At 41.4% G+C, this 15,500-nt stretch overlaps 1 protein-coding gene across 1 annotated transcript in view; it reads right to left on the bottom strand.

The window, feature by feature from the left end:
* ASPG (asparaginase) overlaps positions 1-11,817 on the bottom strand; it is a 45,542-nt gene extending 33,725 nt beyond the window's left edge. Inside the window, exons 1-3 of the mRNA XM_080594915.1 lie at positions 11,600-11,817; positions 5,578-5,707; positions 1,765-1,876 (exon numbers count right to left, since the gene is read on the bottom strand). Of these exons, the coding sequence (XP_080451041.1) occupies positions 1,765-1,876; positions 5,578-5,707; positions 11,600-11,747 (390 nt within the window). The 5' untranslated portion in view covers positions 11,748-11,817. The remainder of the gene's footprint in view (positions 1-1,764; positions 1,877-5,577; positions 5,708-11,599) is intronic.
* Positions 11,818-15,500: the final 3,683 nt, after the last annotated feature.

Genomic DNA, 15,500 nt, shown 5'->3' with positions numbered 1-15,500 from the left:
TTCATTTGTTGTTTCTTCACTGATACTCATCCCTGCATATTGCTGCCAACTGAAAGTTTCAGTGGAGTTCTGATTATTTCTCACCAGTCAGCCAGCAGAATAACAGCCAGTGTTGCAAGATTTTTCTGTAGGCCAAACTACGCTATGATGCAAAAAGTGTGCTGCAGTATTCACCAATGCAGCAACAAGATAAGCAGATTTCAAGGGCTAAGAGCACAGAAATAGACATTTGTCCTCTCTAACTCAATCAAGACACTTCACAAATCTTGTTAGCCTTATGAACTTTATTAGATGATAAAGAGCATAGCTTGGTGTAAGCTTCATAATATAAAAGATCTGCTTGGGAATTAAGGAGAAATCCCACGGAAACATCTTAAAATGCTTCAGTCTGAGAAGTCTCCAGTACATTACAGCTGTGCCAAGTAAGTGTTCACATACTCAGTGAACACAAAGTGGCAGTGTTGATACACAAGCTGGATAGTTGATGATTTTTTTTTTCCTTCTTAGCACTTTTCACTAGGATTACATGTACTAGATATGTACATATAGAGAAGCCAGATTCTGTGTACAAGAAAGAAGCATTTTTTTGAGATGAGAAGTTGTAATATACCTAATATGCTGTTTTTGAAGAAAGGTAAGCTCTCTCCTGTTCAGCATGGCATTCCCCTCTTTGCATTACCCTGCTTTTGGCCCTAGACTTTTCCCAGCTGCATCCCTGCTCCATTCTAGAGGCTCCACACCCAGGCACTAGCTCTGTCTCTTTCTCTGCCCTGGCAAGATGCATTCCACAGGAGGAGCATCATCCCTAGTTTGGTGGTTTTGGGATTAAAGGACCTGAAGGTGAAAGACCGTTACATAATCTTCAGCAGCATTCCCAGCATTATTACACTGTCCATGTAAATTGGTACAGCTTGGTTTAAGGAGAGTAACACCATCGAGCTCACTATTGCAGAGGGAGCAGGAGTGGAAGAGCAGTATCTTACTAGGCCCATGATTATTTATTCATAACAGCCATGTACAAATTCCTGGTGGGAAGTATTCAAAATGTTTCATATCTCTACCTTCCTAAAAGCACAGTTAAGCTCAGAAATGGGAACAGGAGCAGAGAATGATGATTTTTAATCTAGAGAAGGATGTAATGAGTTTATCTATAAATACAGAAATATCTAGGGCTTTAATCATTTCCCAGTGTGTGGAAGCTAACCAGGATGGCATTTTTTTCGATCAACTGCAAAGCCAAAGCTAGTCAAGTCAGTCTGTGTCCAGAGTAAGAAAGGTATAAGCATATGAAATTATTTTTTATGCTAATAGCTAACCATTACACTATTAGAACATTAAAATGCCGTGTAACTGACATAACTTTCTGCTAAGTCACCTACCCCTGAGGATTTTATTTAACAGTTTTGGACAGTGAATTTAAGCCAACATTTTAGAACATCCCAATCTACATATTACATACCATATTTGATCACAGCTGCAATTTTTTTACTTATTCTTTTACAGAATTATGACATGGCTTATCATTGGAAGAACTATAACTTTAATGAGCCTGCAACATTTTCAAAAGGAAAAAAAGTTTGCAAGCCTTGCAAGTTCAATACTTGTTACTTTGCAAGTAACTAAGAAAGATGCACAGCATTTAAACTTTAAATAAACAAATACTTAGGTATATCACTCCTGCATTGTTACCCCTTGCTAAGTACACTGAATATACTACTGTTTTTGTTTAAGCAACAAATGAAATCTTATCCCACACTTTAGTACCTCAAGTTTCTTTGCAATTTTGGCCCAATCCTCTGGCGTCATGTTCGAAGAATCAAGTAGTGGTGACAGCTCCAGGATTGTGTAGAAAATTCTTTTGTTTTGCTTAGAGACACTGCGGAGAAAGACAATTGGGGGGAAAAAAAATCACTCTTAGAGCTAATACCAGCTCATCACTTCTGATTTTTTTCACTAAATCAATAGTTCTGTCCCAAATCCAACCCGCCTAAAGTCTATGAAAAAAAAGAAAAAAAAAGGTCTTACATTTGAAACATTAAGTTCCAAGTTTAGAAGTTCATGACTTGACGTGGTTTAAAGCACAAATGCTTTAACCTACTAAACTTAGAATTCGAGAGGCAGGGGAGAGGTTGGCAAAACCTAAGACAGGAATAACCCAGACTCGCTTTGTTGAAGTTTGGAACTGAGTTCTACCAAAGTTGATACCAAGACTTAAGGTTTAAAAACGCTTCATAAGCTACTGAGAGGAATCTGTAAAGCTCCCAAGGTATACAGAGGGTCAACAAAAGAATTGCAGAAATTTGTTAATGCTTTGATAACTAAATTCCCTGGCATGAAAAGCATCTTCTCTTCAGAGTCTTAGGGCTGACCTTCATTTCTGAGGCCTTTAGAAAGCCCACTCTCCTCAGTTTCTAGAAGAGATTCTCTCTTGGTTAGCCAACACCTTCAAGTAAACTATGGCCAACTGGCCCAGTAAAAACAGTATTGTCTTTTCTAGTTACATGCTAACTTCGTAAAGCCCCAGTCCTAGCCTACTAGGCCTATTAACACCTTGCTATGGAAGTTTCCTGTTTGAATTGAAACTTGGTGCCAGCTGCCTCTGGTTATGATGTGGAGTTTAAGCATGTAATAATATCAAAGATCTTAAAACATTGGCTTAGATTGGAAACAGTAGGCCCAAGTCTATTAAAAAAAAAACAAAACACACATGGGCAATCAGTTATTGACCACTGAACAAGCACAACCTTGATAGCCGGGAAAAGGCTACCCTCAGTACAATGCAGACAAGACAAAGAAACTATGCAAGAAAAAAAAACTAAAAATCAAGCAATAGAATGAAGTACCCGTGAGGCTGAGGAATGCAACATCACATAGCATGTAGCCCTGAAGAAGACGACCAAAGATGAAGAACTGTCTAGACACTCAAGTATCTTACAGAAGTGCAAAATCCCAACTTTAGGGGGGAATTTTCAGTATCAAATGAGATGATGGCTTTGGAATCACTGTGGGATTGTCATAGCTGTCTGCTTTCCCTTCTTCCAAGGACAACTGGTCTCCTTCACCCTGCCTGAAATCTGACTCTGCAAAGGCCTTTGAACTGCCAGACAAATGGACTACACACACAGCATGTGGTTTACCCCACAAAATACGCCCACTTCTCCACTCTAACTTTCTAACACCTCAGTATAGTCAACTGCATATAAATTGAACTTTGCTAGTTAAGATTTGGGGTTTTAAAAAAAATAAAAAAGAAAGAAAGCATCCTACTACTATTTTCTGCTACCTTTCTGAAGATTCAAAAAGAACAGAATATCCAATAATTTCACCCAATCTTAAGTTAGCATTTTAAAGGAAATTCTCAGACTAGGAGTGAAGGAACTTTTGCTACAGTAAGATTAAGACTCATGTCACTGAAATTGATTTAAAATCATATGGTCTATTACAAGGTTCAAGCGACAAGGAAAATAAAACATTTTAAGAACCCTGAGACACAGACATTTACTTAATAGTTGGAATATATTCCTTCTTAGCAATGCAGTTGCAACCAAGCAGCTAACAAACAAGAACTAGTAGCAGGCCTACTCTGCCCTTCCTTTTTACTTTCTCTTCCAAGCAAAGCCACCCAGGAACATGGTTAATAGCATCGCTTTCAGAGCATTCTCAATGCTTTTCCACTGCCGGAGGATGATGGTAAGTTTGCTGCCAGCTGTAATTGTGACAGATACTTCAACATTTACTTCCTTCCACTGCAGGACAGTCAAAGGCTATAGCAAAGACGAGGAGACTCCAAGACGTACAGATGTGTACAAGAGAGTTCCTGAACAATGTTACCTTCCCTCCTCATCTGCAGCAGTGTTTTTTTTTCCCTCACTTGCTATTCTTGTATGTACGTATAACAATGTAAAATACACAAGAGTCAATTTGTACCTTATAAACCTTATAAAATCTGCACAACCACTCCTCTTACAAGGCCTGTGTGAAAGTTGCTTACAGCAGAAGTAGCGTTTAAACAATGTGTGTTTTTTATTCAAAAGCAACTGTAGCTAAGTTGCTAATTTTCATACAACAAATTGCCTTGTTAGATAACATATTTACACATACTAAGAGTAACTTTGGAAGTCAGTGGAAAATCAATGAAAAGAAAACTCCCCCAGGGACGAGCTCTTCAAATAAAATACAACATACCAAAACTGAGACCAGCCTAGTCTCGTGCTTTTGCTCTCTCTCTCTAAGGAAAAAGATCATCAGATTATATCTTTGCGCATTACAGAAAGCTTTTTAAACAGATATACAAAGTTCACAAAATACTCCCATTTTCTCTCCTCAGAAACTTGCCTTGTTTCTCAACTGCCTAGTTAAAATATCACCCAATGAGCACAAAAGAGAAAATGGCAAATTGCCATGACTGACCTCCATAAATGGCACGGAGTAGTGCCAGAAAAAGAAGACAGGATTTTTTTTAAACTTCAGTTCTTGATCTGAATGATTGTTTCAAGGTTTTCTGTTCCTCATGGAAAACATACACCAGGAGAAGTGTATTTAGGAGTCAAATGTGTATATTAGTGCAGTTTTGTTACATTTAAAATCCCCTAAATATTTTAAAGTTATTCAGTCATAATACAGCATTGTAACAGTTCTACTTTTTTTTTGTATAGACATCATATTTAACATAGATTGTATGTTCACATCAATATTATTCCACTAGAAGTCCTTTTTTTCCCTTCACCCCTGTTCCTGCCACCTGACTTTTAAGCAGGTACTTTTAAAAGCTTAACACAGAGACCTCAAGACAAAATAGAAAGAAATTAATAAACCTTGTATTTTGTTTGTATGTCCTGATTTTCTCCTTTAAGATTAAAGGATATCCATTTTCACTCTTTTAACAAAACAGCAATATCCCTATTTATTTCTGAACAATTGTAAAATCATCCTTTGTGCGAAGTTAACATGTTTACAGGGGTAGTCATTCATCACAGCTGGGGAATATCTCAAATTAGCATACTGCCCTCTAAATAAAACCTATAAGCTTATTAATCATTGCCTAACAGTTAAGAAGCAATGCAGATTAATTATAAGCCCATCACTTATCATAATGTTGCATAAATTTGGGAAAGGCAAACAGCTTTTAGGGGTTTTAGAAAAACAGAAGGCCTGCGGAATTAAAGCATGAGGCCTACTCATGGATGAATTAATTTGATGCTACTTTTTCAGATGTGCTGAAGATAACTCACACAGAGCTTTATTACCAGTTTTCTTAGTTGCTCTAGAACATTTGTATGGCACAGTAACAAATAAACATCAAAACCTGGGAAAAATACAGGACTAAGCTGCACAGAATGTTTGCTTGTTGCCAAATTTAGAAGTTATTTCTCAAGTAGTTGTATGACACTTCACTGCAAATATATGAAAACGGACATTTTCTATAGTGAAAGGGTAAGCTTTTTCTGTTTAAGTCAACGTAAGCGTTTTTGCTAATCTAATAATGGATTTTTCAAATTAAATGTTTGGAGATATAATTACTTGAAAATTAACACGACACTTCCTAACCCTCCCTCTCCCCAAGCAAAAGGTACTTACGGGAGCACCAATGTGTTTTCAGGAAATTCGTGGAAGTTGTCAAATTTTGTTTCTTGGGCATATGCTTCGTCATGCAGCATTGGCATTGTCTTCAAGCTGCTCACTAACTTATTGGCCTCAGGAGCAAGTCCTTAAAAATAAAGAATAAAATAAATAAATAAAGGAGCGGCGATGGAAGGAAGGGAGTGGCACAGTAAGGAGAAATCAGGTTATGCAGATGTTTGCCTGCCCTTCCATATGAAATGTCTATTGCCTGTTCAAGAATGTGAAAACAATATAATCAATACATCTCTGTGCAGCTATTCCTTTCCTGGCTTTAAATAAATAAAACCTTCATTTAGGAGAAATAATGTTACTAATCTCCTCCATATCAAATATTTATGTGTTACCTATTTTAAATTGATGTTTGTGTAGAAATACTGATAGCAAAAAGTTACAAAACTCTTTTACACTTGCCACAGCTATTCTCTATCCAGTGGCAGGGTATTTACAAAACCCTGAATATTATTTTGTACTAGGAAGCTGTGATATTTTTGCCTAAGCCTCTTAGCTTACAGATGTGTTGACACAAGCAGCAAGCTACTGGCATGACTATACTGGAAAGCTGCATGTTATGTCGCACTGTCAACAGCACTAGTATTTGCATAGAGGGGAAAAAATAAAACAGAAAGCTAAAACAACCCCCCAGGAGGTATTGGGTATTGACAGATACAGACAAACATCAGTATTTATAAAAACAGAGAAACCTTAGCTTCCCAGTAGGGTCTTACGTGCTAAGTTCCCTATCACTGTCTGGGACGGGTGCTCTCCACCAGCAGGTTTAGGACTGAACACCGTAGCTGACAACAGGCAGAGGAGCGCAGAAATTGCTGAAGAAAAATAGGTGGAAGCAAGGATGCATCTTAATCTCTGTTCACGAGCTACTGACGTTGTCTTCTGCTCTGCGGCAGTAGCCCTGAAGATGGCTGGGGCTTAAATCACCCTAAATCCATTTAGGGTTTGCTGGATCTGCAGGTGTTCTGGCTGCAAACAACTATTTCAAACAGAATCCAGATGCTGCTCTCTGGTAGACAGAAAGGCACCTAAATTTTTCACGTTACAATTAGTATTACAGAACCACGTTCCTTTGTGAACCTAACTCATGACTGCTCTGATATTGGTAGGATAAGCAAGATCTTTGCATTTTAGCTACTGAGGTTGGCTGAGAGGAAAGAGGGATGTTCATTTGTAGTCTAAATGTTGTGGGGCAGAACGTTGCTTATCTCAGGCTTCAGTAACTCCCATGTCTTTAAGTGACAATAGTACATCACAAGTTTCAATATACAATTAGATTATAATATTTCAATTACACATTATATTGTAGAGCTCCAGGTATTTTCTCATTTCCAGTTACTTTTCCTTCACCTGAGCCAAGATCTCCTCTCCCAATATCCTGTTTGATGCAGGACAGCCACAGCTCTAGTGTCCTAAGTCCAAAGTCACCCTATTTTTCTTACGTCTGACTTTCTGAGACGTACTTCATTCAGGTAGTTTCCACCAAAGGCATTTCTCTGCAACTTCAAGATTCCACTGGCACTACTGTCCCGCTCTGTTTAATCTCAGTGAACGCTTTATACCACCTGTTCAGACAGCAAACAAATTCTCCAACCTCATTATTCAGCTTTTGCTATTTCTAATCATTCATAATTTGAGGCTAGGTAATTCTCTTCTACTGCCTAGTTCTTCCATCTGTTTAAACATGATTGTCACACAAGCTCACATCTATTTTTGTTTGCTTGTTTCACCTTCAAACAGGTTTGTTGTTTAAAATGCTCCAAAATATGGAGAAACAGTGATAGCATTAGCTAAAGTGCACGCACGGCTGCTTTACTTGGGGTCTGTTTACTTTCCGAAGTGATGGAAAATCCTTAAGAACTCCTTAATCTCTTTCCTGGCTTGCCCTAAATGAAGCAGCAAGCCTTTTCATAGCCAGCTTCCCCACAGAATGGCAACAGCACTTGAGTGGCTTCGGTTGGATTCCTGACAGAACACTTTGTTTTACAAAATATACTTAACATGCTTTACGCTCTGGATGTTTTGTTCCTTCATTTCTAATCCCTGCTTATTCCTATTAAAGATGTTCCTAGCTTATTCACAAATGGCCGCTGCACTTGGACACAGAGTCATTCTGGCTCTGAAGCGCAGCCCACACAGTTTCACGGTGTTTTCTGTGTGTTTCCTGATCATTTTTCTGTTTGTCCAATACTTGCCTTGCTCAGAATACCGACAATGGATTAGATGCTTTATTTTGTATTTGCTCTGAGAAGGGGAGAGCTGATGTATGTTAACATTCTTAAGTCCTTTCCCTGTTAACGGCAGTTCCTCATCTCTTCTCCTAATCACAAATCCGACCAGATTTTTCTGTACCTGCTTGCATTGTACTTAAACCTTTTTTTAAGACATTTTGCAAACGTATCCAAGATGTCCCACTTACAACCTACAAAGTCCCCTAGATGTGTCTATGTTTAACAGTGGTTTCTGCTTCAAAAAGCAAAAGCAGGGGAACTCAAACACAACTGTTTTAAGAACACTTTGACTTTATTAGGCATGGAAAACATCTTCTGTGAGCCAAACTCATTAACCAAGTATTTGAAGCAACTTCACCCTTGCAGAGAAGAGGCAGGATGTGCAACTTGTCCCAGTATCTCTCATCAGCTTCTGTCCTTGCCTCTCTAGCTGGCCAACCCTTGCATCACAAAGCAGATGCACGAAGGCAGAACAGCAAACACGTAACTGTGGCTGAGGAGAATAAGTATGGTTCTGTCTCACCTACAGCCAAGGACTCTGCTTTTCACTCCAGTAGTAAAGATAATATGACTATAGCTACTTACTGATCAAGGTATCCTACAGCCTGTGCTGCAGCAGAGAATGGGAAGCTGAAAAATTCTAATGCAACTGTGTCTGTGGGGCTCTGCGCACAAGAAACCACAGCAGCTGGGGGGAAGAAGCGTACTGTACTTCAGATTACAGGGCATCACCCCGAAGCCTAACAAATTCTCTGTCAGGAGGAATACAAAGGACTTCACCAAAGCAGTTTTATTCCTATAGGAATATCAAGACAAAGAGCATATGAATCTATGGTGCTAGATCCCCAAAGCAGTGACATTTATAAAACGTGCTTTGTAAAGTCAGAGCAGCAGAGTGTTCTCCAAGAAATTTATTTTATTTAGTTTTTATTATGCAGTGCCAGGCACTTTCAGAAGCAATGCCTACAGGTTTCAATTAGAAAAGGGTTGCATACAGCCCATTTGGACAACAGCAGTCAGTCCTTTGGCAGTCTCCTATGTCTAGGAAGGACAACTAATTAACTGAGAGACTATTCCACGCAATCCTTCTAAGGGGATTTAACTTAACTCTACTTGTGTTTGTTGGGTGTTTTTCCCCCCTCAGTATTTCAGGTAAAAGCTGTGAAACAGAGCCCACACACGAGTCTGAAGAAAACACCTTCCTGAAGGTGTTAATGCAGGGATTAGTCTCACAATAACCTCGCTAAAGAGCGCAGTACTTTCTGAACTAAACCATTGATAACCCAAAAGAAGCTATTGTAGGAGAAAGGAAGTGGAAGGAAGAAATTTAAAACATGCACTGAAAGGGCTTATTTGACAGCAAAACATGAATGCTTGGAGAGTCTGCAAATGAGCTGTCACCTCACTGAAACAGAAAGAGACCATCTATTGCCTGTGAAAGACTCCTGCAGAGGTAGGCTCTAGACGTACAGTAAGTTCAAAAACTCCAAGACATGTCAGACATCTTCCCCAGCAAGTGGAAAGAAAAGGTTGTAAACCTAGATGGAAATTAGTTTGGTAGAATCAGCTTGCATCCTACAGTTCGAGCAGTTGCAGCTATAAAAGGTTTCATGGTGCTCAAGGAAGCCACTCCTGTTTACCTTGCTTGAAATAAAACACTTACAGTTTAAGGTATGGTTGTAAACAGGTGCTTTCTGTCCATTGGTTAATAAAAGAAACAAGCATTGCTTTTTATTTATTTATTCAACTTTTTAAGCATGCTGCCTTTCCCAGGCCCTTTCACCAGTTTCTGCCTGGACACTAAGGACTGCCAAATATTCTTAAAGAGGTACTCCAGCTGCTCTGCTGCTCGATCTGTGTACAAAAAGCAGGGTGAAAACCTCATCAGAATGTAGCCAGTCATTGGATCATAACTGCTACGTTGTTTGCACATGCTTTAATGATTGACACTTGTTAAGCAAAATCAAAAAGGTACACAAGATCAGAAGAGGTTATGCAGGTCGTTTATAAAAGAATGAGACGTCGTTTTTATTTTCTTTAAAAAGAAGTTTGGGAAGTTTCCTACAATAGAAGTAGGAAATGATTTCAGTGTATGCAACGCAGACAGAGGAAAGTGACTACATGCCATTTGAAATGCAGACGTATTTTTCTTTGAATTGTCATACTTCAGGCTCATTTGATAGATTAAATACAATTACGACAGCCATAAAAAACAAAGCAGAACAACCCCTTAACACATCTTCTGTACAATAAAGATCAGTCAACCACCATCTTCTAATGCAAGATATGCATTAAAAACAAATTTAGCGTAGAAAACTCTGAGGTGAAGCCCCAAGCGTTTTAATCCTACAGATGAGTAACCGAAATGTTATCTCAACCAAGGGCTTGAAATTCTGTAGCAGGTAAGAGAAGCACCCCCATTTCTGAAACTAGAAACTTACAGACTCTGTAAGCCCTGGGATGCTCCACTGCCTATGAATTAAAGAAGAAAACTGAATGGATGTTCATCCAAATCAAACTGCTTCCCTTCTCTCCGTCCTCATCTCTCCCAACTATACATCACCCCCTTTCCCTTTATGCCATTGCTGGTAAATATGCAGCCCTCCAGGAGGTCAGATCTGGCCGAAAGCTGTTCTTTTCCCCAGACACGCTACTTGGCTGGTCCTTCTGGTATCCCTTGGGATCTGTGCCTGCTGACTAAGGTTCTAGCAGTACTTAGATGCCACTCGTGGGGGGGGGGGGGGGGGGGGGGTTGTCAGGTGAATTAGCACACCTGCCCGTTTATATTTAGGGGCACATGAAAACATAAAGCATATACTTATGAAGCTTTCAGGTAAAATCCGGGCAATATGTCTATCAAGACATCTCAGGCTGCCGTTTTGGATTCAAGCATTTCTCACCTGGGGGAGGGGAGCTGCCATGCCTAACCTTTTCTTCAAGAAAAGTCTGTCTGCCTCAGTAAGGTAAAGCAGGACCCTTCAATGATTTCTTGAAGGAAATCAAGAGCTGGAAGGAGAGCAGCAGGAGCCTGCCCAGGGGCAGGTAAGCACAGATGCTGTGCCTGATCTTACTTGGCATGACACTTGGCAGGATGCTGGCTGCCACACTCACATCACCTGTGTGTTTCAGGTCACCACTTGAAAATCCTTGACGTGGCTGCCACCCACAACAAGCCACGCTCTTCCTGGTAGGAATGAGAGGCACATGCTCACCAGACAGCCTGGGACGGTTACTCTGCTGGGACTAAAAAAAGGCCGTGTGCCTAGTAAAATCACGTTGGTTTCATTTTCAGTGCGTGAGGGGGTAAAGAGAAAGGACTCATGCTTCAGGAGACACGCTGCTCTCTGCCAAAACCTGCTGTAACCAGCTGTGAGGCTTCCTTGTCAGGACACCTACCAGCCGGGCTGCCGAAATAACCCACTGATACGAAGACGGGATTAGCAGAAGGAGAACATCCTTCTGATGCTGCTCTAAGTAGCTACGAGAAAACACGGGATGCTGAACTACAACGCGTGCCAGGAAGAGCGGCTAAAAGCAAGGCTGTTAGTTACAAAAGCGGCAGCCTCAGCCCCCGCTCACAAACCATTACACCCAAGGGGGCAGCTGAGGCACCCCACCAAGCCCGGCTGGTTCCTCCACACACCCCAAAACCTCCATCCCTTCCCGGGGGGCGGCACCCACCGACCCCCCCGGTACCCAGGGCTCCGCCGCCCCGCTTCCCCCCCGGCCCCCCTCACCCTTGACGTCCTGCACCATGCCGATGGTGCCGCCCGTGTTGATGACCAGCACCCGCGCCTCGGTGGAGGCCTTGCAGCCGCCGGCGGGGGCCGGGGGGGGCTCCTGGGGCTGGGGGGCGGTCAGGGCTCTGCCCAGCGGTCGCTGCATGCCGGCTGTGAGGAACCGCTACCTCCCCGGCCGGCCGGCCACAAGCGGAGTTATAGGGGCGGTGCGGGGGCCGCCCCTTCCCGCCCCCGGCGGCCGGGCAGGCAGCGGGGTGGGGCGTGCGGGGAGGCGGGGAGAGCCCCGCTGAGGGGCCGGGAGAGCCGCTGCCGGGCTGCGTCGTGCTCCGAGGGGCTGTGGGGGCAGCGCGGGTGTCCTGCGGAAGGGCAGGGTGCTGGCCCCGAGGGGAGCGGGGCTGGGGGTCACCCCCGCGGGGAGGAGACCTGCAGGACTGCAGCTGGGGCCTGACAAGGGCAGAGTAGAGGGGGACAATCACCTCCCTCCACCTGCTGGCCACCCCTCTGTTGATGCAGCCCAGGGTGCAGTGGGCCTTCTGGGCTGCAAGTGCGCACTGCTAGCTCATGTTGAGCTTTTGACCCATCAGAACCCCCAAGTCCTTCTCTGCAGGGCTACTCTCAATGAGTTCTTCTCCCCCTCTGTGCTCGTGTCCCGGATTGACCCACCCCAGGTGCAGCACCGTGCATTTGGACTTATTGAACCTCATTAGGTTCATGTGGGCCCACTTCTCAAGCCTGCCCAGGTGACGCCTATGAAGATACTACCTCTTTCTGTGGAGCTGGGACTTCTTAGAAACAAACAAGAACAAAGAGGAAGATGAAGCTTATGGCTTCACCCTCGGAAGCTAACTGATCTGCAGATTTGTCTGTTTTTTTGATAACAATCATCTCTCTGCTGTCAGTAGCCATATCTGCAAAGAGGGGTTATTGCCAGGAGCTGAATACCATGATCCCTGAATGGACCTTTCCCATGCTGTAGGGATACTTCATCTGCTGATGCAGAGGGAAAAAAAAAAGATTTAGGAAAGAGTGACAGGATATACTCATGTACCTCATTTCAGTGCTCCCTGAGAAACAGAAGCAGTATTATTGCCAATACCCCAGCGATGCTAATGCTGTAGTAGAATTGCTAGTGTCATCAAAACAGATGGAGCAAAGCTGAAATGTTTATGGCGTAGTGTCTTCTGGTCAATTCTGTCAATTTTGCAAGGAAAGGAGAGGGGAAGGTGTGATGAAAAAGGTGCTAACAGATGTATGTTACAGAAAAAAAGCTAGAGCTGCGTAGCTTGCAGACTGTGGGAGATCAGTGAATCGCAGAATCATTGAGGTTGGAAAAGCCCTCCAAGATCATCTGGTCCAACCATCACCCTACTACCCATGTCACCCACTAAACCATGTCCCGAAGCACAAAGTCCAACCCTTCCAACAACTTCAACCAAGATGAAGATGTTAGCTATGGGAATGGGTGGGGGGCAGATGAATCTGGCATAAAACAAAATTAACTGTATCAAGTCCTGTATTGGCGTTTACCTCACATACCGGTTTTAGTTCTAAGACTCGTGTTCGGGAGGTATAGGGCAGTTTCTCTTGAGGACCAGGTGTAGGAGATCAAGGATGAGGAGGCTGAAGCTGTTTTCAAGGAAAGATGCTAGGTCTTCAAGCCTGTTGTCACAATGTTCCTTTACTACTGGCCAACTACAGAGCAAAACTGGCAAAGGGACAATGAGGAAAAAATGACAATGAGGAAGTAGGACAATAACTGCTGAGAAGCACAGAGCATGAGGCTGAGAATGAGTTACTGCATGGATACTGGTGGGGCAAAACATTTAGTGTAAGTGCCTGAGTTATCCAGTAAGCCAAAGGAAGAACATGCTTCCTCTATAAAACTGGTGAGTTTTTTTTTTTCTTTTGGCTCTGGTTCATATGCACTTCATTTGCGCCCTGTGCTGCAACTTTTGAATAAACTTTAACCCAATTTCAAGGTAAAATATGTATTAAGGGATAGTCCGAGCCATTTCTTACATTTCCCATTTCTGTGACTTAGTATTCTAACAGAAATAGCATTTATACACACTGCCATTTCACAGATCTGACATCCTTGCTTGCACAAATGCTGGTACCGATAAGAATTTGGGGTTTGCCTTTTTTTTTTTTTCTTTTTCTCCTTCCATATTCTCACCATCTTTATTCTTAGAAAGAAATAACATGGTTGAAAATGTCACTGCATAGTTCTGGCTCCTGTAGTATAAGTAAACATGCCTTCATTTGTGAGGTCTGTTTCTAAAAAAAAAAATCAAACAGAACAGTTTATGTTGGAAGAGGAGTCCATTGGATTGACACCTTCACTTTACAAAAGTTGCTGGAGAATACGACAAGAAGAATAGGACAAGTTGAACTACTACAACTACTTCTGTTGTTCTAAGGAAAAGCTGTCTTAGTATGAAATGATTCACCTTAAATGCAATTGTATTGCTTTACTTATCAGACGCACGTATAAGCACATCAGACATAACATTACAGCTAGAGTAAAGCAAAACGTATTCATTATTTATCTTCTGCCAGACTGTGTCTAGAAAGTATTGCCCTGACATCCATAATGACTCCTGGATAGCTTTGTCCCCTCCCTCCGCGTTGTTCTCCCAGCAGCCGTAGGGGGTCTTCCCACCCTTCAGGAGGTGGCCTACAGTAGGCACCCATGGTGATGTTGTCATTGCAGCCCTCACTGTGATCCTGACTAGGATATCCACTGCAGAACTTTCCATATTAACAAGTATTTTGGTTCTCCTGCAAGAAACCTTTTTTTTCTCTCCAGAAGAATGAAAATTGTATAGCTAGTTCTAGTTACGTATCGTAATCACAGAACAACATACTTCATTTTACTCATTTGTTTCTAACACAGATCTCAAAGGGTTTTTAATCATTGTATTTTTCCTTTTACAATGCTACTCAGAGTAATCTAGGAAAAGTCACAGGGAAAGAATAATTAGTTTAAAACTCCACAGTGAAATCATTTTAGGTTTTGAGGGACTCCTCCTAGAAAGAGCATATGATTTTGTCTGTTCTGTAGGTGCTCAGATACAATCAAAAGAATCTATAAAATTGTGAATAGTATGTTATATATGTTATATAATGCTTTCACATCTCTGATAAGAGACCAGAAACCCAATTCACAAAATTTAAAGCTCTGACTTGGAAAGGAATAATACAACACACCTTCCTTTTAACAGAATTAAAGTTCAATTTGAGTATGATTACTAGAGTTGTTCAGAATCTCAACACCTTGTTTTACAGAATAATCAACTTCTGAAAACATTTTTGGCGTGAAAAATTGGTAATGTTCCTTTCCAATTAAAAAATAAAATCACGCAGCATTATTTATTTACAGGTGTGTTTTGTGTGTTTTGTTTTTTTTTTTTTTAAATTATTTCCAAATGAAATATATTCTATTTGAAAATCGAAACTGTACCTTGTTATCTGCATACATCTGATAATCACTTTTTATGTTGGGATACATAATTCTGAATGATATTCCTGGATTGGAGAAGTGGTCTAAAGTAAATTGTAAAATAGCATACAAACGATGATTCATTGTACAAATATATTAGTGGAGGATGGATGACTAGGAACCAGTTCCACAGAAACAATTTGAAGAATACAGAGGAATAACACCCAAACTTAAAGATGCTGACAATAGGGGAAAAAAATTTGGGTGCTCCAAGTGTTTCAACAGATGCATTTCTCTGAAATGCCACAATTGACAGAATATTACCTAACAGGGTGGCAAAGCAAACTTAGAACCTTCCCTTCCAAGAATTTATTTCAACACTTTCAGTAGCTCAACAAAATGATTATTTACAACAAACAAACAAAACCCAAGTTTCGAGTTTGTAAGCAGTGTTGT

This window comes from Anser brachyrhynchus (genome assembly GCF_964034855.1).
Source record: "Anser brachyrhynchus genome assembly, chromosome: 5".
Lineage (NCBI taxonomy): Eukaryota > Metazoa > Chordata > Aves > Anseriformes > Anatidae > Anser > Anser brachyrhynchus.
The sequence above is the reverse complement of the archived record's forward strand: the minus strand, read 5'-3'. Positions and strand labels throughout refer to the sequence as shown.